The sequence below is a fragment of the Centruroides vittatus genome, unplaced genomic scaffold, assembly GCF_030686945.1.
Source record: "Centruroides vittatus isolate TY-2023 unplaced genomic scaffold, ASM3068694v2 scaffold_3315, whole genome shotgun sequence".
NCBI classification, from domain to species: Eukaryota; Metazoa; Arthropoda; class Arachnida; order Scorpiones; family Buthidae; genus Centruroides; species Centruroides vittatus.
Genome location: NW_027122703.1, coordinates 4,686,721 through 4,713,028, shown reverse-complemented (window position 1 = coordinate 4,713,028; position 26,308 = coordinate 4,686,721). Strand labels below are relative to the sequence as shown.

At 30.9% G+C, this 26,308-nt stretch overlaps 1 protein-coding gene across 1 annotated transcript in view; it reads left to right on the top strand.

Moving 5' to 3' along the window:
* LOC136988459 (tudor domain-containing protein 5-like) overlaps positions 1–26,308 on the top strand; it is a 70,134-nt gene that overhangs the window by 21,693 nt on the left and 22,133 nt on the right. Inside the window, exons 4-12 of the mRNA XM_067286304.1 lie at positions 2,453–2,626; positions 3,746–3,891; positions 3,986–4,094; positions 5,062–5,117; positions 9,753–9,949; positions 16,655–16,799; positions 21,269–21,330; positions 23,232–23,301; positions 26,211–26,294. Coding sequence (XP_067142405.1) covers positions 2,453–2,626; positions 3,746–3,891; positions 3,986–4,094; positions 5,062–5,117; positions 9,753–9,949; positions 16,655–16,799; positions 21,269–21,330; positions 23,232–23,301; positions 26,211–26,294 — 1,043 coding nt within the window. The remainder of the gene's footprint in view (positions 1–2,452; positions 2,627–3,745; positions 3,892–3,985; positions 4,095–5,061; positions 5,118–9,752; positions 9,950–16,654; positions 16,800–21,268; positions 21,331–23,231; positions 23,302–26,210; positions 26,295–26,308) is intronic.

The following is a 26,308-nucleotide window of genomic DNA, read 5'->3' as shown; positions in this document are numbered from 1 at the left end:
ATGATATTAGGGTCGCTAATGTTTTCGTAGCTCCGTCTGCGCTCTTCTTCTGGCTTTGTAGTAATAAATATAAGCTGTACGTTGAATTTCGAATATATTTTCCAAATATATTCTTACGTAAGTGTGTTTTTGTATTGAATCCCGGTGTGTGAAGAAGATTGGTTATTAACTGTCTTTCTTGAATACACAACAGACAGCAATGGTAATGTACTGTGCAGTACACTTTTGTATTATATTATTACTGTGTGAAAATTGAGGTTAGGACTCTATTTAGGAGATTATTTGTAAAATTATATTTTAAATTTATTAGAAATATTCTGTAAAACTTCAACAAATTTATCAGAGGATGTAGCTGCTTCTGTTTAAAAGGAAGTTGAGTTCCTGTCAAAGGATGACTGGAACTGAATCATAGAACGGGACTTGGGCAGCAGTTGCCCGTTTGTGCTTATAAAAAGGGATGTTTTCCACTCAAGATGCGCAGTCCTGAAGATAGGAAAAGCCATACTGAATCAGCGCAGTTCTCAAGATAGGCAGTAAGCCATACTGACCACATAATAGAAGTTACGACTGACCAGAATTCGCCATACTTATCATGAAAGAAGAAACTCGTTGAGGTATTATAGTTGTCGCATTAATGTAAACTCTCTCTCATACGTGCATTAGTGGTAGATATAGCACGAATAGGTTGTTTTAGACTGTTAGTTATTAATTAACCTCCATGTATTTTTTTTTTCCTCGAATATTATTTTAAATTCGTTTGTTTTAATTTACCTTGTATATATTATGTCATTTTAGTTAAGTTCCAATAAATATACTTTTGTTTAATTTAAATTGGACTTAGAATAATTCATTTATATTGTCCTCTCATACGCAAATACTGCAGCCCTATTTAAGACAGATTAATATGCATGGTGATACCGTGTATAATAAAACAGATCACCTGGTGTCTGGAACCTGAGGTTTAGGAGAGCGTTGGTCTTACAATCAACAGTTTCCTCCCTTTTAACATTAAATAAGTCCCTCCTACCACTTTGGAACCACAAGGTAACCATCTCCTTAATTGGGCATGACAAACCGGAGAACTGTTTTTACAAACAGATTCGTGTAAGCAGTATAGAAGATAATTTCTTATCTCTATATCCCTGATTAGGCTCTCACAACTATATAAAAATAAAAACAATAATGAAAATAAGCAATCAAGATAATGAATTGTTAAGAGTAAGTTTAGTATGATTGCACTGAAATTTTGTGATTAAAATCATTAAACTACACAACTATAATAACACACACTACTGAAACAAATGAAAACAAATATTGAAAATTGGAGTCTTTTCCTATTTTCTACTTTTACTAATGTGACTTTCAAATTTCTCACAAGTGCACTTTAAATAAATTCATGATACTGGAATTATTGTATTCAGTTCAGATATCATACAGATACTAAAGAACATTTGTTACAGCAGGAGTTTGGATACTGGGTTATAGCTATAATTGTAAGATATTTATCTTTTCCAAAATTTTTCTATTCTTAAAGATTTTTTGTTATTGTAACTGATTCTTTCTCTCTCAAAATCTTAGCAAATATTTTTTAAAAATTAAAAATTTTGGAATCATCACTGAACAACTGGAGAAAATTAGTAAACATCCTAAGTTGAACACTTTAAAGTAAAATTAATATACAGGATTGCCTAAAAGTCAGTTAACCAAGATATATTTTTAAGATCATTTTCAGAACAGTTATAACCAGTTTGGAATAGTTTCATATTGTTTGATATTTTTGCTTCTAGTGATTCAACTGAATTAGTAGTCACGCAGTGATTTTAGGCTAATTTTAACTATTCTTGAAATATACTTTAATTAGCCAACATTTGGACCATCTTGTACAGTTACACACAAAATCTGATTAATTTTGATCAAATTGCTTTAGACAGTGCCGTCTTTAGAACGTAAGGGGCCCTGGGCCAGGACCAAGATGGGGCTCCCTTAAGGAAACAGAAACAAGAGTATATTACAGACCTAGAAATGGATTATATACGATTTTTCACTTCCCTTGGCCAGGAAGTGGAATTTTCTTTCTGCAAGGAGAAAGTACTGTTTTTGGCCAAGGTGTGGTGAATCAGAAGTATCAAAAATTTTTAAGTTTTCTTACTCTAAGAATAACAAAAATTATTATTTTAAAAATTAAATTAATATATTAATTGTTGAGTTTTTAATTATAATCAAACTTCAATTAAACAATTTCAGTTAACGTATTTTTTATTTGTAACTTTATTACTTTCGGATTAAGGGGGGCCTGTAGGCCTGCCCTAAAGATGGCACTGACTTTAGAACTTTTTAAATCGTATAATTATTATAATCTTATGTAACTGAATATGTTTATTCTGTATTGACATTAAAATCAGAAACCATTAAATTTTGTTTTATCTAACTAATAAATTACTATTCCAGGAAGTTTTAAAAAAAGAATTAAACCTAAAAGAAATGGGATATTCATGCTTAACTGAGTTAGTTTCATGCTTTCCTGATATTTTTTTTATCCATCAGCCTGAGTTATGTAAAGATAATTGGTTGTTATTTGATGTAAATAATTCTGCAATAAAATCAGTTAAAGAAGATACTAAAAAAGGTATGATAATTTTTTATTTCTATGTTTTTATGACAAATTTTTGTTTATGTAAAGGATATTCAAGTCAAACCAAAATTTAAAAAAAAAAATTATAATACTTTTAATGCATTTGCTTCATTGGTGTGAATTTTATTTGATATGCTTTTTTTCTTACATTAATTAATAATTAAAACATCCTGAAGTGCTTATGAAAAGCTGATCAAGGAAAGTTTTCTAGAAAACTGTATATTTGCTTACTGTTAACTAAACTAAACTGGTATGGAGCAGTTTAAATAAACATTTTCTTCTGTTTTTTAATGATTTTCATCAGGTTTCTATGCTTTGGAATGTTTGTAAAAAAACGCATCTTCCAAAAATTTTAAAAATTGCACGTCTTGAAGATACGCGCATGCTCAATGTAGCTCTTTAAAAAATGAGTCTTCAAACTGGCTTCCTATTTTAAAAATTTGATGTTTATATAAATTATAAAGATAAACTTGATGGCAATCTATTTTATGTCAAAATTTGCTCTAGATATTTAAAATCGGAATCAATTGGGGACTGGGGTTGTTCCGATTACCCATTATGTACGAATAAATATATTAACCTGTTCGATGTTCAAATTTTTCTCCGTTGCATGTCGCTTTGTGTTGAATTTTTGTCGATTTTAAGCCTAACGAAAATTTTTATAATAATAATCGAGGCTATCGTATTGTTAAAAATTATTTCTTTATTTTGTACAAACAAAATAAATATATTGAAGAATATAAAAACATGAAAATTATACTTTAGAAGTAAATTTAGTATCAAAAACGTTCGATTCAGCACGACACAGTCCGACTGAAAATCATTCCGATTACCAGTGTTCCGATTAACGACTCTCTACTGTATGTAGTTTAAAAGTTTTCATTTTTCAAACGTAAAAACTGCATTTTACAAACTTGCGGAGATTTTTTCCAGACATTCATTGCATAAATTTTAAAAATTTTATTTATAATGATAATTTTTTATTAAATTACTTCTAACAATTCTAATAGAATGAAATAAAAATAATTTATTATAGTGAAATGAATTTTTAGTACTTTTATGTATTATTTTTCAATAATTTTTTAAAATTTTATTTATTTTTATTTTTTTCAGATTTAATTAATCTTGACTCCTGTTTTGATAATTTGAGAATTGATGATGAACCTCCAATAGACGATATTATAAAAGCTAATGTATTGAGTATTTTACATATGACTAAAAAAGAAATCTGTTTAGACGAATTTGAAAGGTTATATAAGGTAAAACAATTTAAAAAACTGTAATTAACAAATATTTTATTTAAATTTACTTTTAACAGATTGAAAAAATTTTAATCTTTAATATTATGATTAGGTTAGATGTCAAGTAGAGCTTCCTTGGGCAAGTTTAGGTTATGACAGCATAGAAGCTTTTATTGTAGTGCTATCAGAGGATATTCCACTTAGGCTTTTCATTCATTCAGGTATACAAATTTAATAATTTATCTTAATAAAAATTTAAATTTTAATAAATGTTTATGGTATATGTTGATTTAATTGAATTACTTATTATCTAGTGAATATACATCTAACCCTTAATTTACATAGTACTTGAATAGCATGATTTTAGTTTAACAAAGTTGAAAAATGTGAAAAGATTTCATTTTATACAATAAAATTTCAGTTTACATGGCATTTTAAAATATTCTTTACTATTTTACTTTAAAATTACACTTACTCATTGATAAAATCAATTGTTAGACTTATGCTAACTATTATGACATTGCAGTCATTTTGCACTACTTTCATCTTACATGTTCAAAGATGGGATTTCCCATTTTGTACTACATCTTTACTTCACACTGTGTGCACTGAACTTAGCTCCATATCAGAAAATATATCAGTTAAGTAGAAATAAAATAAAACTTTGATAATGGATTTTATTAAGATAAAACTGTAAATATCTTTGAAAAATGAATTTGAAAAAATAAAAACTGGTATTGAAGAAGTTAGTAGTGGATGGGACATAAGATTTTCAACTAAAAAAAAAAGAAGAGAAAAATCACTCTATCAACAAGTTAAGAAAAAAAAAATAATACTATTTCAGTTTAAATTTTATATTGTGCACTTATACATTAATAAGGCTTTTAAAAACTGTTTTCTATACAAAAATGATGTGTAGTAAATATAAAATTAAAGCATTAAAATGAAAATGAAAGTTATTTCTCTATTTTCCATATAGATATTTAGTCTCAGTCTATTGTGTAAATCAAGAGTAAGATATATAAAGAATCTGACATATTTTCAACAGATATATTGATACATCTGTATTTATGCTAATGAGTCTGCACAGTTATTAATATTTATCTTAATTTTGCTGTAATTGTAATTTTGCTTTAATATATATTTAAAAAACTATAAATTATTTTTTAAACTTAATTTTCTACATAGGTAAAGTTTTTATATCTGCTGATTCTGCAGCTGCACCTGAATCTTCAGATTTAAAGGTAAATTAATGATATATATATATTGTTACAATAAATTGTTGTTGTTTAAAAAATTTTAAAGAATTATTTTTTGTTTAAATGGAGTTTTTATTCTTTTTACTCAGATATATATTTATAATTATCTTCATAAATTGTTTGAAATGCTCTAATAATAATGAGTCGTTATCTTTAAAAAGCATAAATCGTTTTAATCGTAATATTTTGTACAATAAATTGACTTAATGTATTTACCTGAATATAATTTTTCTATCAATATTTTTGCAAGATTACTATTATTACTACATATAACATCATTAAGGCAAGGATTCTTCCGTTTTAACAAATATAAATTAAATAAAACAATCTGTTTAAATTTTAATAATTTTAAACAATGAAACTAGATTACAAAGACAAGATAAATATTAAATAATAGTAATATTTATATACTAATAATAAAAATTATTTTCATTATTATTATATATAGTCAGGTTTTTAGATATGATAAATCTTCTATATAACAGATTCTGATTTAATGGACATTGATTTAACAGGAGTTTCTATTCGATAGGAAAAATTTAAAACCTTTTCCCCATTAATAGAGAATGCTAAAAAGGTTGGATTAGAGCAGATGTCCCCAAACTTTTTTATCTCATAGACCACGTGCCAATTTTTTCTGTTTTGGGTAGACCCCCCGCTTTTCTAATATTGAATTGTTTCAAATTCATCAACTTCAAATGTATTTTTTGACAGCTGACACAGTGCTACTCACTTTGATAGGTTTAACTGTAGAGTGAAAAAGTTAAAAACACATGTTAAGTTTTATACATTTATTAAGACAACATAAAATGCAAATCTAGTAAAATTATAACATAAAATAACTACACAAAAAAAATAAACGCTTTTAATGGGAGGGATGAGCCTGATGCTTTAATAGCAAATTTTCAATATTTGGTTTCAATTTAGTTAGGTTTAACCTTAAATCTCCTTGATCGGTGATTTCTAATTTGTTTCTTCCTTTTGTAAGAAGATTGGCAACTACGCTGAAACCCATTTCCATGAGGTATGAAGATGGAAAAGCTATTAAAAACTTTCTTGCGATAGTACATAATGCTGGATAAGTAATAGGTATGTCTCTCTGAAGCCAAAATTGCTGATAGCCCTTTCTGAACTGTACCTTAAGTTCTTTGTTAGTGCTTACTCCGATCAGTTCTTCTTGTAATATGACATCCATTTCTTCAATGTCACCATATGGATCAATAATTTATTGTGGTATTTCCATAGTCAAAACATATTCAAACTTAGTTTCAAAGTCTGTGTGAAGCATATTTAAATGTTAAACGTAGGTTGAAACATCATCATCCTGGCAGTTTGTCTGTGGCAAATTGAGAAAATTCGCACTGTCTAATATTTTGTTTCGTTAGTTTAATTTTGACAAGAAAAGCTGAAATGATGATGGACTTTGTTTTTATCAAATTTAGCCTGTCATCTTTTAATTACAAGTTAACCTCATTAAATTTAGTGAACAAATCTATTAAATAAGCAATGTCTGGTTTCCACTTCATTAAATTTTCTTTTAAAATTGGATCTTTATCATCCATAAACTCTAAAACTGTCTCAAAAAGGTTAGATTGGTTGATTGAACTCAATGCTAATTGTTAGAACATTCTCTTAATTAAAATTCAAAGTAATTAAGTTGTTGCTTTGACCCATCGATGGAGAATGAACCCATCATCGATTTCAAATTTTCCCGTGATTAAAGCATGGAGTCATAAAGTTCCCCAAATCAAGCTCCAAATATTCATCATGTTTTATAAACATTTGTTTTAAAAATATTTACTTTATAGGTAATTTATATGTCTGTTATAAGAAAGTATTATGTAAGTACATAGGTATTATCTGTGTTATGTGAATTATTCCATTTATGGAAAGCCAAGATTTTGGTCACAGTCTGCTTAAATTGGATCCATTCTCGTAGGCCCCCTTTTACATCTCATGTACAGTACCCCCAGTTTTTGTTTTCACTTACATGGACCCCTTGCAGTTCAGAGTCAACCCCTAGGGGTTGTTATAGACCACTTTGGGAATCATTTGATTAGTGTCAAGGAGTATAAATTACTCAATATACATTATAATTTTATTTTATTCATAAATATACATTATAACAACATTTTAACTCATCTTTCACGTTTTTATGTTTTTTTATTAATATATGTTTTTAAACAGGTTTGATTTTATGGACTTTTGGCAATAGCCAATATCTCTTTTCCCCAATTAGTCTGTTAAATTAGGGTTTAGACAAAAATGTAGGGTTTTTGAACACTGATCTAAAGTAGAAATATAGTATAGTTTTTATGTAAAGTGATGTGTAAATTTATTTGTTACATCATTGTAAACACAATCATTTGATATTTGCAACATTTTCTTAATCAGTGGCCTGTAGGAGGAGATTCTTGTTTATTGATTTCATTGAGTTTCATCAGTCTTTTATTGGTATTCAAATGTGTGTTTAAGATGCCCTCTGACTTTCAGAGAAAGCCAGGCGTCATCATTTTAAATGAAATTTTAAAAAACCTATGTCTTATATTCAGAAAAAATGTGGCATTTGTTCATTATGCTAATTGTGTTTAATACTTTAATACAAATTAAAGTAAAAACTCACTAGAAAAAAAAATTTAGTTCACTTTTTTATATTAAATATTGTTATCAATTATGGTCTAGATTAAATGTTATTATTAACCTTGACCATGATTGTTTTGAGAAATTGCATTAATTTTGATCTTTTATTTTTAAAATAACACAAATGTAGACCATTATTAGAAATAATAAATAAGTTGTTCTATCTATTATTATTGAGTTCCAAAATTTACAAAGTATTCAAAAACTTTTTCCTCTCTAAAAAAGGACATTCAATATAATATACTCTTGTCCACATGTTGATATCATAAGTTATTTTTATAAATTATTTGAGTAGATGATGATGGTTAAATACACTAATATACATAAATTAAGGAACAAATGGTAAAAATAGTGGAATTATGAAATTTGGATATGTCATTGAGGAAAAACAATGCCAAGTCAGAATATCAGTTTACATAAGCAGACAGCAGCATAAATGCATGCATTTCAATATTCCATTTGTTTGTGTTGAGACTTTAAATGAAGAAATCAGAGGGAGGCTTTTTGTGGGAATGTCAAAAGAACTGCATTGGAGAACCATTGGATAATGGAGGCAAACCAGATACTGATAGACATAGTAAGATGACTGAATGTAAGTCATTTTGTAGTCCACAGGCTGTGGAACCAATTTTAAAACATAGGATTGGCATCTAAAAGATTCAGCTAAGGAAGGCCTAAAGCCATATCTGCCACACAAGATTGATATCTGTGGTTAACGGCAAGAAAGAATAGGACATCTATGCTGACTCTAGAATAATCTTCTTTGCTGGAACTACTGGAAGAATGATATCAGCTTCCACTGTGTGCAAAAGACTATGAGGAAGGTCTGTACATAGTGTGGCCAGTAATTTGCTTACCCCTCCTTCACACAACAGGAGGGAATGTTTCAATTGGGCATGCAGTCATGTGAACTGGACTGAAAGCCTATGAAAACAAATTTTGCAACAGACAGTGTTGGTTCTATAACTTCAGTGTCTCATCAGCAAAGTCTCTTATGTTTACGACGAATCGGTCAGAAAAAAGTCACCCAACGAACCATTTGGTTTCTGTACTTTTCATGGATGAATCCAGATATTGTTTGCAGAATGATTTGAGGTAATGTTTGATCTGGAGAGAACTAGGGATTCACTAGCCTTCCTGTGACATTTGTGAAATGGATTGTTACAGTGAAGGTAGGGTAGATGTACCAGTTTTGGCAAGAAAACAAATTTAACTTAAATATAATCACAAATGAAACAAACTTTTATTGTTAACTGTTCACACAGTTAAGAATAAAAGTTTGTTTCATTGGACAGATTTGAATATGTGGGGATTATATTTTTAAGTTAAATTTGTTTTCTGGCCAAAACTGGTACATCTACCCTAGCGTGTTTGGGATGACTTCTGTTTGGGTAGCCACACAGATCTCTATGTGCTGCCAAGTGGAAACTTTAATGCTTGAAAATATAGGGATAATATTCTAGATCCTTATGCAGATACAACAAGCAAAACATTTGTACTACAGGACAGTAATGCTCATTCTCAGAGCTCAGAACAGTACTTTCAGGAGGAGATTATTATGTACAGTACATGGAATAATTTCTAAGAGCTTAGACAGAGCAATGGTCATTACTATCTACTAAACTTAAAAAACACTATCATATATAGTATGGAACATCATTGTCAATTCTTCATTACTGTCAGAGATGACTATACTCTATAGTGAAGTACTCTGCCTATTTGAGTCAGATAGCTTATTTTTTGGAAGTTCTACATGTGCTAATTTTCTGACAGAAAACTTGTCTCTTGTAAATATTTTTGTGTTGTTCTGTAAAACACCATGTAATTCAAGCTATCACTAAGTGTCATAAAGTTTCACTAATTACTTTTTTATATATTATGAGTTTCCATTTGTTCCTTAATTTATGGAAACCAGTGTAGTATTAGTAGTAGTAATAATAGTTTATTTAGTTGTTTACCAGTTCATATTATATTCACTAGAAACTTGATGAACCAGTGGACATTCCATCAGACGCAGTATTACCTGGAGTATGTTACACAACCCAACCTTTACCTCAGGATATTAGTAATTATATAGGTGTTTATGTATCCACTGTTGACAATCCTGGCCAAATTTGGTTTCAAATTAGAGGAAAAACAACAACAGAAGCTTTGGATGTATTAATGGGAAAGTTAGAGTAAGTTTATTTTAATTATATATAATTGATTATTTTCAAATTAAATTAATTTCTTACTATACTTAATAATTGAAAACTTATGATATTTGTTTCTAAGGGAAATATGTTTTTTTTTTCTTCTTAAAAATTTATTATAAGGTGCATTGCAAAAGTTTAGGTCCATTCCATTCAGTTAAGCAATCACAACACAAACACAACTAATGAAACCAACACATACATTTATTTGTGTGGGTAGCAGAGACATGTAAAAATAATACATCATCATTAAACTAGCACATTATTAGACAACCGTAACTGTATAAACACATAAATTGAGATAATTCATGTGTTTCAGAAGTTTAGTTCCACCACATCCCAGGAGAAATAATATGAACCTTCAAGTTAAACATTACAAACTATTTCATGTGTGTTATGAGTGAAATTGTCACACTGCGCAACTTTGAGTCGTATGATTTGCTTGATATAACATTTATGGATACATGGGTCATGGCTTGGTGTTATCTGCCTATGAGAGGAGCAAGATTGATGCATTAAAGCAGCAGCAGCAAGGGCTGTCCAACTGGGACATAGCAATAAGGATTAATAGGACACACAATGTGATGAACAATTATGTACGTAACCAAGAGGATTACAACCAAAACCCTGTTCAGGATGTCCACGGGCATTCAGTGAACTTCAACTTTGACGGGTTGTAAACACCATAAAACAATCAGGATCATCACTCAGACAGTTGGCACTTGATCCAAGGGTTAACATTCATAAGTCAACCTGTCAAGAGCTTTAAGCAGCAATGGATGACTCGATGACTCGAGCAATAGCCTCGATTATTATTATAAAAATTTTCGTTAGGCTTAAAATCGACAAAAATTCAACACAAAGCGACACGCGACGAAGAAAAATTTGAACATCGGACAGGTTAATATATTTTTTTGTGCATAATCGGTTATCCGAACAACCCTAGTCCCCAATTGATTCAGATTTACGACTCTCTACTGTACAATCTAACATAATATTAACAAATTTATTATAGAGATTATAACAATAATAACTAAGAAAATTCAGAATTTGCTTTATTTTCAAAAATAATTCAGCTTTAAAAAATAAAAATTTTGCTATATTATGCTTTATGACAGAAATTTTCTTCTTTGTTCTGCTTAATTATTTATTTATTTTTTTTATTACACTTGCATTCAGCGCACAAATTTTCTTTGCAATTTTATTGGTTTATCTGATTCTTAATACTACTTTTACTGTATGTCTTCATCGGAATCCAATAGATCTACTAAGTTGAACATGAAGCAAATATGAATGTCCAAATTTTCCTTGGTAAATGATGATCTCTTCATTGCGAGAAGATGGTTCAGGATAGAAAAGCTCTCCACATCTGCACTGCTAGCAGGAACTGACAGAGCTTTTAATTCCAGCTGACTGAAAATCAGCTTTTCTTTGGTAGAGTGTTTCCAGAAATTTATTATATCATTGCACACTGCTCTGCTTTCATTATTGATCAAAGTATTGTATTATGCTATCTCTTCCTTTGGTGCTTCTTTCTTGGAGAATAAATCTGCATAATTGGGAAGTTATACTGTTCATTGCTTGGTTATGATTTGGATCTAGGACTTCAAGCTCTTTCCAAAATTACCATCCTGGATGTTTGCCATCTAGATAAAGTTCGAGCTTTGAACTCATACCAAGTGGTACCAACAGTTCCTGAATGCCTCCAAGAATTTGCCAAATATCACTTCCTCCAACACTAGACTTGGATTCAGGCTGTGACTCCAGTTTCTTCCAGTTGATGTTGCATAAGGCTTGAGCTTTGCTTGCAACTGTGTGTAGTGTTCTTCAAGTTCAGACTAATCAAGTAACTCTCTGAATTCTTGCAATACAGCTTCTTCCATATGTAACTCACCGTTTTCGGAAACAACAATAGGTTACATAATAATGAGGCAAGTACCAGACCAGGACTTTATTTAAAACTAATAATTTCTACAAACCACAGACAATATCAAAATCTTGTACAGCTTTCTCATAATAAAGAAAACGTTTTATCTCCTCCTCAAGCTATAAATAGTGTACAGCCAAACACAATTTCCTCGAACTTATCACTGACGTTTACCACCTTGGTCACCTGAAGCTCTCTCTCCTTTTGGTCCTGGCTGTTCCGCTTTTAATTGTTCATCCAGTGTAGCTCCGCACTGTCTAATTTACATAGGATGATGTTCCAGGATCGGGCAACGATGCAAACTAAGTTAAAAATTTTCGTTTTTTTGTTCTTTTGGTCATTGGTGCTTGGGAGTTTGTCCGTAACAACAAAAAAAGGAACCAAGAAAAAGAAAAGAACAAAATAAAGCCCCAAAACAAGAATTAATGATCGGACATTGACTCCTTTACACATAGTCTGATTTTCAGTAATCTATGTCACTATAGCATCCCATCTCTTATGATAGTACCAAACTGCTTCTAGCCACATTCCCTGTTGAGAAATAACTGATACAGATGGCAGTGCTAAAGAGTGGTTCTTTGCAGATAGAGCTATCTGTAACAAATGCATTCTGTATTCTATCTTTACTAGGGCTGCCTTTATTGTAATATCATAACTACAGGTAACCCTCGGTTTACGCTGTTTTTGTAGGAACGGAACGTTCCTACAAAAGCCAACGCAAATCAAATCTGTGTAAAATGAACCCATATTTATAGTGAGGTATAGGGTTAGGTTCTACATAAGTGAAAAATAAGCAAATAATTTTGTTTATTAATACAATATAACACAAAATACATATATTTTAAATTTAATTTTTAAAATGTATTTTATGATAAAATAAAGTGAAATGTTTTTATTAAAAAATCTTAAGAAAAACAAATGGTATTTCAAAGTTTCAGATCTCTTACATTTTTTGGAAAAAAGTATCTATCTTTAATTGTTTAGATTTTTGTTTTTTCCATTAAGAATTTTGGAGTATGGTCAAATGGATGCAATGATGCTCTTTTTTACATTTGCACTTTGCTCCCAATCATTGTCTAACTCACAAAGTTCATCCATCAAACTTTCCATAGTTGAAAGGATATACTAACCGACATAGAGCTACAGATGAGTGGAGATGCTGATTGGCTGGCTGCCGTAGCCAAACTGACCTTATATATGCAGCCTGATTGGCTGGCTGCATATATAAGGTCAGTTTGGGCAGGAAAATTGAAGTTGGTTTTGTGTCACTAAGGAAAGTTAGATATCACCTGACTGACAAGAAGTAGATATCGTCTGGCTAATAAGAAGGTATTGTCTGGCCAACGAGAAGTAGATTTCATCTCACTAATGATAGTTTGTGATCGCTGAAAGTGCTACTGCATCATAAGGTGCTTTCCTGAACGAATTGATATGGGATACAAACTATTCGCATTCATTGGCGCTCTGGATTCAGACGCCATTTATTGGACTATTAAGTTTAATAACTTGACTTGTGAATACCTAAACATTTAGTATTTTAATATTAATTTAATGCAAATGTATACATACCCAATAATAATAAACAGAAAAAATAAATATATTCAATAAAAATCTTTGTTTTAACAAATGTACAATGTCGTGGCTCAGTAAATACATCAATACTGAAACAAAAATCGGGGAATTACACTGAAACGGTGAATTGCACAGCAGCGTTATTGTGAATCAGCGTAAATTGAACTGGCATAAACTGAGGGCTACCTGTACTTGGTGAGTAATTCAAGAGCTCTAATTCATATAAAATTCCATTAACCATTAATTAATGTAAACAAGAAATTTTCAACTATTATTCAGAATTGAGTCCAAATGAAATGAAATACTATCTGAACAAATTTTATTATTAGTGAAGTATGAATAATATATCTTATTTTACTTTTAAGTTATCTCACATTTAGAATGGAGTTAGTGTATCACTCTACTGCCATAGTTAAACAGGCATTTCAATCTTTAAATTTGCTCTGTTCTACAATTTTTAAATTCTCTGTCTATTATTCAAAGAAACTTTTAAATTTGGTTATCATTGTTCTAGTGACATTGAGAATTTTACAAAATATTGTTTTTTTATATTTCTGAAGTTATTGCAACTGTGAAATCCACAAATTTAACACAGATGTCGAAAAAAATTTGTAAACCATTCCGATAGAAAAAAACGCTCCTTGTGAGAATTAGATCAGAGATCACTGTTTGTGATAACAATTAGATGGGAAAGTTGACACATGGGTGTTGAGAATGCACCATTATTGTCAACATATAACAATCATGTGACTCCTTTTCCACAATTGAATAAAAGCTTGAGCCTCAGCAGCTCAGTGCGATTCATCGGAAGTTATACAGTATGTGATCGGTTAATGAACATAATCTGTTCCAAGACTTTGTTTGCTATCTGAATTGTTTGTTAACAGACTATCGATTTACCATAGGTTTTTATGGGAATTTGATTAATTTGATGTTTTGGAGACACCCAAAAGTAAAAAATATATACTTTCTTACTATGTTTATTTATATGTAATAATAAAAATACATATACACACAGTCTTGCATTTTTATTAGTCATGTTTTTTCCCCCGTTTGTGGGGGTTAAAGAATCTGTCTAATATCGATTGATTTTCTCTCTTCAGGATTTTTCAGAAGTAATTAGTAGCATTGTAACTGTAGAGAGCCTTGAGCCTATTAACCTCAACTGGTTTGGATGCCATTCTAAGACAATTGTTCTGACATCCTCTCACTTCAAAACATCTTTAATTAATAGCATATATCGGCATTAATCCTCCTTTTCAGAAGAAAACATATCTTGCCGAGTTTCTTAGTGTTCTTCATTGAAGAGTTCTTGGCATTCTTCTGTCATCAGATCAGTTTCAGGTTCCAGTATAAGCTCTTCAATGTTCTTTATTTCTCAGATGTGATTTCTTGTTACTCCTTTAGGTGCTTGAGTCTTCTTAATTATACTGTATCTTTTTTTAGATAAGATTGAACTGCACCCTATTGTAGATTTGTTCAAGCCATACTGCCCAGCAACATCAGACATCTTCTGCCCACTCTCTACCTTTGCTATTATACTCTCACCTTTTGAAAATAAAAACCAACGCAAAAGTTAATGAGTGCAGGCTCAACAGTCTCGCGAATACTATAAAAGAATTGTTTCTGTCAGAAAAATAAAAAGCTAGAATTACAAGGGAGTATTTCAAAGGTCGAGGAATACTATCTGATCAGTATATATCGGGTTGAGTGTCGATGTTGACGTCTCCCGTGCTCCGAAAAGTTTTGAATCCTTACCTGAAGACAAGAGAAAATCAATTGATATTTGCTATTTTTGTCACTTCTTTTTATGTTTGTTCAGTGACGTGTTCATTATCCAAACATGTGTTTGTTGTCCGATCATAAAAATCTTTTACGAAAGTGTTCGTTAACCGATCACCCACTATACTTGTCTACGTGATACATTCATCTCCTGGCTCATCGAAAGGAGAAGACTCTGGTAAAAGACAGATGAATGGCTTCGAACTTCCATACAGCTCGCCATATTGTCATATCGACTAGGACTACGATTTCTACGAACCATACGATGCATACCGTTTGTTTCCTCATAGAGGTATTTTTGTTAGAGCATTGTAAACTCTCTCTCTCTCTCTACAAGAATAGGCTTAGTTAAGAGCTGCCCTTTTATATACATATATCTAGTCATTAATTGCATTTAACCAAGTATAGCCTTGTAGACTTTGTTAATCTTAGATTTTAATAAATGCTTTGTTTATGTGTTTAACCTGTCTCCTGTCTATCTAACAACACCTGTCGACTTTCTCACCTCCCTCGCCACTTGATTTTGCCCTCTTATAGCCATCCGATGACTCTGAGGTCGGGTTTTAACAACCTGTGCCGATTAAGTGGTTAATAGGGCACCCCCCTATAGCCCCCAGCTTATCTCACGCAATGTATCTTTGCAATTTTATTCATCAAATAGATTATGATATAACAGTTTAAATATATTTTTATAATATTCTAATGTAACTCCCATATGCAATTTTCCATTCACAGTTGACAGAACTATTTTGTTTATGTACATGGACTAATATGTTAGCATTGTTTTAAATGTGGAACAGATTATAGATTGCATTATTATAATTATTGAAACATGTTTTTGTTTATTATTGTTGTTTTATATAAAATGATTTTTTAAAATAAGAATGAGCCATATTATAAATAGAAATCCTTTATATTGTTGTTGTTAATCTTTAGTTGAATACTATAGAATTTCAATTAGCTAAGGGTAATGTTGACCATTGTTACTCGGATAACTGGAAACTTGGATAAAACAGCAGCTTCAGTATTTCAGAATAAAGATTACAAATATAAAAAATTTACATGATAGCACTTTTAATCCTTTTTTTATACTTTGGTGAATTTAATCATGTATAAGAACATTTTTTTACATCGTTTATAATACATCTAATACATGCAACAGTTTTAAGAATAAAAATATCTACTATTGTAGTTACATTTTCATATGAACAATTTGTCTTACATTGAAGTCAAATGCTAAAAGGTAGTGGAAACAAATCATTTTAAACTTTATGAATTATAATATAAGAAAAGCAGCATATCACTTACAGCTTTGCCTTGGATAATGAGTGTTCTACTGTATTATCAATTTATAATTATTATTCAAAATAACAATTTAAGTTTATATTAAATGTTTTCTTGGTTTACAGACATTTCTATAATGGTAAGAATAGCAACAGCTACAGAATGCCCAATAGCTTTATAGGAATTGATCATATTTGTGCTGCATTGTGGACAGATGATAATTGGCATCGAGGTATTATAACTGGCATTCCATCCAATGATTCTGTCGAGGTTAGTATATAATATACTTTATTAAATTTAAACTTTGAAGATAAGTTTTATACTTTCTTTTTATAAAATAAAATATTATATTATTATATTTACTATATTTTTATTATAAATTTTTAAATTTTCATACATTAATGCATTAACATACACTTTGTTATTATATAACTCATGTTTTTTATTTATTTATTTTTTATTTTTTGGTTTTTAACTGTTCTTCACTGTTGAGGTTGTTAATCTTATGCCAACTGGCAGTTCCTAATTTTGTAAAAATAAAATAAATAAAAACCTTATATACAGTGGGTGATCGGATAACGAACACTTTTGTGAAAGATTTTTATGTTCAGACAATGAACACTTCACTGAACAAACATAAAAAGAAGTGACAAAAATAGCAAATATCGATTGATTTTCTTTTGTCTTCAGGTAAGGATTCAAAACTTTTCAGAGCACGGGAGACGTCAACACCGACACTCAACCCGATATATACTGATCAGATAGTATTCCTCGACCTTTGAAATACTCCCTTGTAATTCTAGCTTTTTACTTTTCTGACAGAAACAATTCTTTTATAGTATTTGCGAGACTGTCGAGCCGGCACTCATTAACTTTTGCATTGGTTTTTATTTTCAAAAGGTGAGAGTATAATAGCAAAGGTAGAGAGTGGGCAGAAGATGTCTGATGTTGCTGGGCAGTATGGCTTGAACAAATCTACAATAGGGTGCAGTTCAATCTTATCTAAAAAAAGATACAGTATAATTAAGAAGACTCAAGCACCTAAAGGAGTAACAAGAAATCACATCTGAGAAATAAAGAACATTGAAGAGCTTATACTGGAACCTGAAACTGATCTGATGACAGAAGAATGCCAAGAACTCTTCAATGAAGAACACTAAGAAACTCGGCAAGATATGTTTTCTTCTGAAAAGGAGGATTAATGCCGATATATGCTATTAATTAAAGATGTTTTGAAGAAATGAGAGGATGTCAGAACAATTGTCTTAGAATGGCATCCAAACCAAGTTGAGGTTAATAGGCTCAGGGCTCTCTACAGTTACAATGCTATTAATTAATTCTGAAAAATCCTGAAGAAGAGAGAGAAAATCAATCGATATTAGACAGATTCTTTAACCCCCACAAACAGGGGAAAAAACATGACTAATAAAAATGCAAGACTGTGTGTATATGTATTTTTATTACTATATATAAATAAACATAGTAAGAAAGTATATATTTTTTACTTTTGGGTGTCTCCAGAACATCAAATTAATTAAATTCCCATAAAAACCTATGGTAAATCGATAGTCTGTTAACAAACAATTCGGATAGCGAACAGTCTTTAAACAGATTATGTTCGTTAATCGATCACCTACTGTACATTATCTGATTTACATTTTTTTTATAAAATAATATAAGTAATTAAGAATTATAGTATGATTGTGATAAGTATTGAATTTTTGAAAATGTGATAATGTTTTTTAATAATTGTTAATGCAATTGGTAACATGATTATGTGAAAAATCATTATTAATTTGTATATTTTGAAAAATAGTCAGATTTTTGTATTTTTTAAAAATTTATTTATTATACAACATGAAAATTGCAAACTCTTCATCCCAGCTGACTGAAGATGGAACAGAAAGAGACTTCATTTTGAAATCATCTTTATTTGGCAAAATTATGCAAAAAATTTTAAACAAATAATTTTACCAAAATTTTTATACATACATAACAAAAATTTAACAATAAACAAAATTATAATAAAAATATATATGTACAGTAAGATCCTGCTTAACGTGGGGGGATGCATTCCTAGATGACAAAGCGCTAAGTGAAACAGCATTAAACGAGGTCATTTTAACATAGAGTAGATAGGGATAGGTGAACACACAACCAAAAATAAACAGATTTTACTTTAATTTTAGTTTATTTTTATATTAATTTGCATAATAATATATGTTAAATAATTCATTAACATATTCACACAGAAATGTAAAGTTCATTTTTTGTGTGAAGGTCCTGGCTGTTCTGAAATTCTTAAGATTGCATCCAAAATGCCTCGTTTTGCTTTTGCACTCTCTTCAAAATCTGGATCATTTGCTATAATTTGATCAATGATTTCAGTAATTGTTACTAAACTTTTACTAAGGAAATCTGTAGAGAAATTCTTTGGTTCTTTGTTTTCAGAATCACTATTTTCCAGTTCTACATGAATTCCTTGTTCTGCCAGTTCTTGCAGGTTGTCATTGGTAAGGCTCTCACCAGAAACCTGTAGTAACTCCTCAATATCCTGCTTGTCTACATCTAGTCCTGCTGTATCGATTAGATTGAGTTTCGTCAATCTAACAATACAGCAATAGACGCTTCTCATTGAGAATTCTTGCACACCTTCAGCCATAACTTCTTCCACACACTGTTCATGCATTTATCAGTTAATTCTTGCCAAGCCAAGTCGATATTTCCTACGGCATCCTTGATGATATATTTTTTCCAAAATTGTACCAAACAAACATGATTTAAAGAAAGTATACCTTTTTGTCACTTTTTGCTGATTGGTTCGTGTTTGTAAATAATTGTATTGTGTACAAATCAATGAAATGCTGCGAAAATTAAGAACGGTGTAAATTTTCACCCTTTTTTTTTTCTGTCTTTCTTTCTTTTTCTTCTTTAGGCTGTGAGCAAACCATGTTATATTGAATCAGTGTTAAGTGGGGTCTTACTGTATGTGTGTATATGTGTATATATATATATATATAAAATAAAGTAAAATATCATAACAGATAGCACTACACACAGTTTAATTTTTTTTTGCCGGGAGATTGCTGGATTTTTAAAAATTATAGTTTTCCTGTATACAGACTCTCTATTGGATTCATTTGTTTATCTTGTTGCAAGAATACTTCACAGGACATATTAAAGTTGACTCAAATAGCAAGCTTGGACTTTAATAATTTGAGGCAGTCTGTTCCTATCATCATTTCATTCCAGATGTATCAGTGAAAATATTTGTTGAACAAATGCATTACTGAAAGAATACTTACAAAGAGTACTACATCTATGTCCCCCACTGATTTTGATAAATTTGGCACAAAGGTAGTGTTTGATATGACAATGCAATCATCAAAATGTTTCATTTTGTTAGCCATAACAAGTGAGTTATCAAGATTTAAAAATTAAGGTATCCATTCATGTAGTCTGCTGCCATTGGCTAGTTTGTAGATGCTCTTGACCTTTCACAGACAACTTTTTGGCATTTAACATTTTAAGGTTACTGATATAATTGTTAATATAATATGAAAAGTATTTGTGATACTCAGAAATTTAACCACTGTTGGATAGATCAGTGCCTGTATGACCAAACTACTGTATTACTTGCAATAAAGAAATAAATTTCTTTTTCCGACAATACATACATGATATGTCTTTACACAATTTGTCCTTTCTGACGCAGATGAAGGATAAGACCATTCCATGGCAGAGTCAACCTTTCATTTGAGACTTCTTGTCCTCCAAATGTAAAACAATCCATTGTATCCCTGTAGTGGTGGTAGCACAATTAAAAAACAATGTACAATTTTTAAAATTTGGTCATTACAAATACTGTATTACCTGTCTGCCATGAGAAGTAGTTCCATATTCAATTGATCATAATTCACTCATTATAGCACATCAAATGACGAAATGGTTTGGATGACTATATTATCATATCAAACACTACCTTTGTGTCAAAATTCATCAAAATTGGTGGGGACATATGTGTAGTACACCTTGTTAGTGCTTTACAATTGATTTTACATAGAAAAGGTCAGAATATGCCTGAAAAATGTCTATCCATAATTTGTATAGCCTCTGTTAACACTTAAAATTTCTTTAATACTGTTTAAATTTATCATTTCATCATATGGTTGGTCCTCATTAATATCTGTGTCCACCAGTGGCTGAGTGGTTAAGATGGAACTCTAAATTCTTTTATAAATTGCTCATAACATCATGAAGTTCAATGGTTGTCTTCTCTTTCTAAAATTAATATTGATTTCTTCATGAAATTCATAAAATGAGACAAAATTAAGTATAGTTTGGGAAAAGTTTCCTTATCATAATTAGTTTTGTTTACTTAATTTTTGATATACGTGCATCAGATATATCCTTGGTATGTTGCAAAAAGTATAATTTAATAGCAGGCTAAGATGATAAAATTCTACCTACAGCATTTGATTTTCATCAGTGATAAGTATGTGAACATATGACTTTGTTTGCTATTAAGTATATATAGATAACAAAATTTCTTTGAACCAGATAATTTAAATATATTATTGGATTTACATGTAAAAGCTGTTATTAAAAAATGATTGAATGTATCTGTGATATCAAAATATTTAAATCTTTCTTGTATTTCAAGAAATCTATTGTTGCCATTAACAGTAAATATCTTTCAAATTTTGTTTTCAAATAACTGAAATATGTTTAATTTTTAGGTCCTGTATGTTGATTATGGTACTAAGTGTACAATTTTAAGAACTCATTTAAGATTTTTAAAGTAAGTTTGTTTCTTTGTTTATTTATTTTTTTATGTATATATGTTACTGTGAATGACTGACGTATATGTTACGGCGAATGTTGACATTCTCCAGTGAATGTCAGCATTCACACAGTTGTTTCCTGTATGTACGAAATATTTGCTAAATATCATTATTTCTCACTTACACCGGCAAATGTCGACATTCAGCATGCACTGATGGTGAATGTTGAATAAAAATATTTTTATTATGTTAAGATAAAAATGCAACTTTTTAATATTTCTAAATAGGAGAAAGCTTAAGTAACAGCACATGTAAATAAACTGATGAACCTAAAACGAACAGTACATTCTAAATCAAAAAAGAAAAATAATACCAATAATAAACTTACACACAAATTATGTGATTAACATTATACAATCTTATTCATTGCAACAATTTAAACTGTTATGGCACTTTGAATTGCACAAGAGTCCCTTGCTTTTACAACTGCATTTATTGGTGGAACACTTTTTTTTGCAATGACAGCGTGTATAGCCTTGCCCTCCACTTTTCGAATTAGCTGCAGCTGCTTCTCTCAGTGATATTTCTTCTCAAGAAATATCATCTATGGAAAGTAACTTTTCTTTACAAATTATGAACTGATTACGGGTATAAAGCTGCTTGAGGGTACCATTTTTGTTTGCTAATTTATAAAAGTTGCCAACACATTTCAGGCATCTGTATGGCCATGGTTGACATCAGGGACTTGTACGGTATCACCAATTTGAGCAGAAGGAAATTTTCTTTTTGAGGTTCATAACATTTTTGTTGCTTGCAGTAGAAGATTCTCTTTTGCGGCCACTGTTTTTATAGAAATAACTTTGTGTTGTTCAGTCAGGGCTTCATATGAAGACGTGTAGGATGCAGCTCCTCTTCAATATTTTCCTTTGAAATGGGGTATTTGTTATGGCCACTACTCAAATTTTCTTCAAAAGTATTAACAATTTCTTTGAGCTGTTCTTCAGTTTCAATATTTGCAATTTGGTTGCCAGGTAAAGATGACGATGCTATGCCTCTTTTTGATTTAATGCCAAACATGGCTTCATAAGGACTTTGGCATATTTCTTCGTGATATGTAGTGTTCTTGGCAAATTTTACAAAGGGCAAACCGTCTGGCTGTTTATTTGTATCGTTATCGTTCATTCATACAGTTAACATATTCTGTATATCCCGATTGGACCTTTCAACTGAGCCTTGTTTGACTATGACAAGGCTTTCCATGAACTATCTTAACATCTTTCCACATAGCGCATAGTTCGGATATGACTTGATTACAGAATTCCCTACCATTATCTGAATGCAATATAGCTGGGGCACCAGCTTCTCGGATGTTGTTTCGACCTCCACCAAAGCTTATCTGTGCTTGTCGACATACACCGGCAATTGTTTGAATGTATAATAATATAACCAAATATTCGGTCTTTCGCCGATGTATTTTGTACGTGTCAACATTCACCGGAGAATATTGACATTCTAATTTCGGTCTTTCACAGTAACATATATATATATATATAAAATAAAATCTGTTTTTGCTTTATAAAAATATAAAAGTATAATAATAATTGTATTTAATGACTAAGTATAATTAAATAATTATATTCAAAAATTATATTTAAATGATTTAATTTAATATTTGAATTATAACTACTAAATAAAATAGTTAGACCTTCATTCTTTGTCCTCTGAGAGGCAAAGAATGCTTGAAATTCATTTGCCAAAATAAGAGAGATAATTTAAGTTGGAATGTGGCTGCCTAAAAGTAAAACTAGTACATAAGTTTTATTAAAACTAAAATGGAATTGTAAAATTTGCTTCTAGATTTTTTACATCAGTATTGACTGCTTTGAAAGCTCATTCTAAAATAATTTTTTTTTAATAGGAAGGAATTTATGATTCTTCCAATCCAAGCAATCAAAGGACGATTATCTAATATTAAACCATCAAATGGAGTAAGTGAAATTTTGTCAAGTTTAAAATATGATGTTAAACCATGGTCTGTTAAGTGCTTAACTACATTTGGAGATGGATAATGACTCATTGGTTTTAATAATAAACTTTGTAAAACATATTTATAATAATACAAATAATTGTGTTTGTATTTTAGAAAGTTTAATTTATTAAAGTAGTTTATTAAATATTAAAATTAAGGTAATTTAAAAATAATAATAAAAAATTCATCTAGGTGTACTAATATGTATTAAACTTTTTGTGATTAGAATCGTTTGTTATTCATATGCACTGTATTGAATAATAATACTGGAAAATTTTATGCAGGGTTTTAATATTGAGATACATAGTATACATATCAGTATGTTTACTGTTTGTTAGTTATCCTATATTGAATGATTAGACCAATATAATAATACACTACAGGAAAATGAAAAAAAAAGAACACTATAAAGCCATGGATCCCAGGAGATGGATATTTTATTTACATGCACAATAGGTAGTATACTGTACACGCTCATTCATAAGAGGCGTATACCTGTGTATAGGTTCTGCAGGACATGTCGAAAGACTTTCTGTACTCTGTGTACTCTCCTCTAGCAGCAATGTAGGCTGCAACTCTCATGTGAAAATGGTCAGAGGTGATTAATATCACTTTGTGGATGGAAGCCTGTGCACATTTCAACAAGGGTTGCTGCCACTGTTGAAGACTGGGCTAGATGATATGCTCAATGTGAGACAAATCTGGTGATCACACTGGCCGGAGGTTTTGACAAACACCTTGGTGAATGCATTGGGCTACATTAGCAATATATGGATGGATATTGTCCTGTTAAAATAGCACATCATCTTGTTGTTGCACAAATGGCAGAACAGATTGGATGATGATCTAGATGTACTGTACTGGTACCATGCATTGGTCAATGTTCCCTGTGCAAACACCAGAGGTAAATGGACATTGTAGGCTATGGCTCTCCACCGTGATTTTATGTGATGGTCCTGTGTATTGTTGCTGTATACACTGGAAAGTGTCACTCACCTGGTTGGTACCACACATGCAAATGATCATCATTAGCGCCAATGCAGAATTGCTCTTGTTACCGAATGCAGCAATTTGATATTCATCCCTCCATGTAGTCCTTTTTGATACCACTGGAGGTGGGCTTCACACTGGTGAGGCATGAGTTGAACTTTGAATCATGATCATTGTCCAGCTTCAACAGCATTATTGCGGATGGTCCTAGCTGTCATCCATGGTGCAACACTACCTGTAATCTGTTCTAAGATTGCAGTGTGGTTTACTGTGGCCACTCATACAATGCAGTGTATTAGTGGCCACAGTGCTCTATGTATCCCTGTTGTCCAGAACCAGACTGACATGCATATGCACATTCCTCTACCCAATGGCATCAACATTGGGCAGAGGAAGGTGCACTTATTACACTTATCATCCATTGTGTTGCCAATTCTTTGGTATGACCTGACCTCACAGAAATTCACTATATTGCCTCACTCAAATTCCATTTTGTGCAAAAAGTGCATGACAACAATGTTTAACACAATTTCAAAGCGCAGTTTGGAGCTGAAAACTACAGACTATGCCTTCTACAAGTAAGTTTATTTCCAGGTCCCCATCTGCTAAAACTTAGATACTTGACAGACAATACTCAATTCCTGATTCTTCCACAGTGCTGCTCTCTAGTAGTATCACATGCAAATATGGTGTTTTTCATTCATTTTCTTCACAGTGGTGTTCTTTTGTTTTCCAGTAGTATAGGTACTGTATAGAAACAATTTAGAGAACTAGGAATAAAATTTGATGTAATATGTTTTGATTGTATTTCATCTGATCATCTATTTATTTTTTAAAAATTACTAACTTATTAATCACAAAGTTATTTTGCAGAATTATGTATGTACATTTTGGTTTTCTTGGGTTGCAATTTGAAAAAATTGTAGACATAAATTCCCACTGCCGTCTGTCCATCTCTCCTTCCTTAATCTCTAGAATGGTGTTAGATAGATGAAATTCAAGACCAGATACAGAAAGCTTAGTGGCGGGAGGCCCCAATTAACTACAGTAGAGCATCGATTATCCAACTTAATTGGGGACTGGGGTTGGTTGGATAACCGAAAAGTATGAAAAAATACATTATTAGTATAGTGTATTAGGCCTGGTTTAAATACTAGCCTCCCTTTCATGGTCAAGCCAGTGCTGCCAGCTAAAACATGCAAAAAGTTAACAAAAATAATATTAAAGTAGCCAAGACATAATCAAATATTGTAGTGCCACATCACTAGCGGACATTTGAATTTGCCGACTAGAACGCGGTTGGTTAATCGGGGGTCGGATAATCGATGCTCTACTGTATATACAAATTTCTGGTCTATAACAAAAGATATGTGATTTCAATTAAAAACATTTTCCCATGAATGGAGTTAGTTAGACGACCAGCATGACTCTGTAGTTATCAGGAAAAATATGATGTATAGAAACAAGACACTACTAATTTGAAATTGAGAACGTAAGCCTATGTTTTAGTAAATTAAATGAATTAAAAATATGATTAAAAGTTGCAACCCGGCAGTGTGACGATAAGTGCAAAGCTACAAATCATAATGACACTACATTTGGATTTCAGTTTATCAATGCAAGACTTGCAAATCTTTTCAAATCTTGTATTGATGAATTGTAGTCTGGTAGTGTCTACACTATCCCATAATACAACTATATCAGATTTAGTTAATTCTGAAAATTTGTTCTTTGTTTAATATACATGTAGCTGAACAGAAATAAATATATTTTATTTATTGTAATTTATTTATAGGTTCAACTAATTAATGCTTTTTTCCAATTGAATCCACTTGATCTCTAAAACTTTGAATTGACTTGAAAATATGTATTTTTCAGAGATGGTGGTGTGAAAAATCCAAACAGGTTCTTCTTGCATTGTGTCGTGATAAACCTTTAGCAGCCCTAGTGACGAATAAAAAAGTAAGTATTTGAAA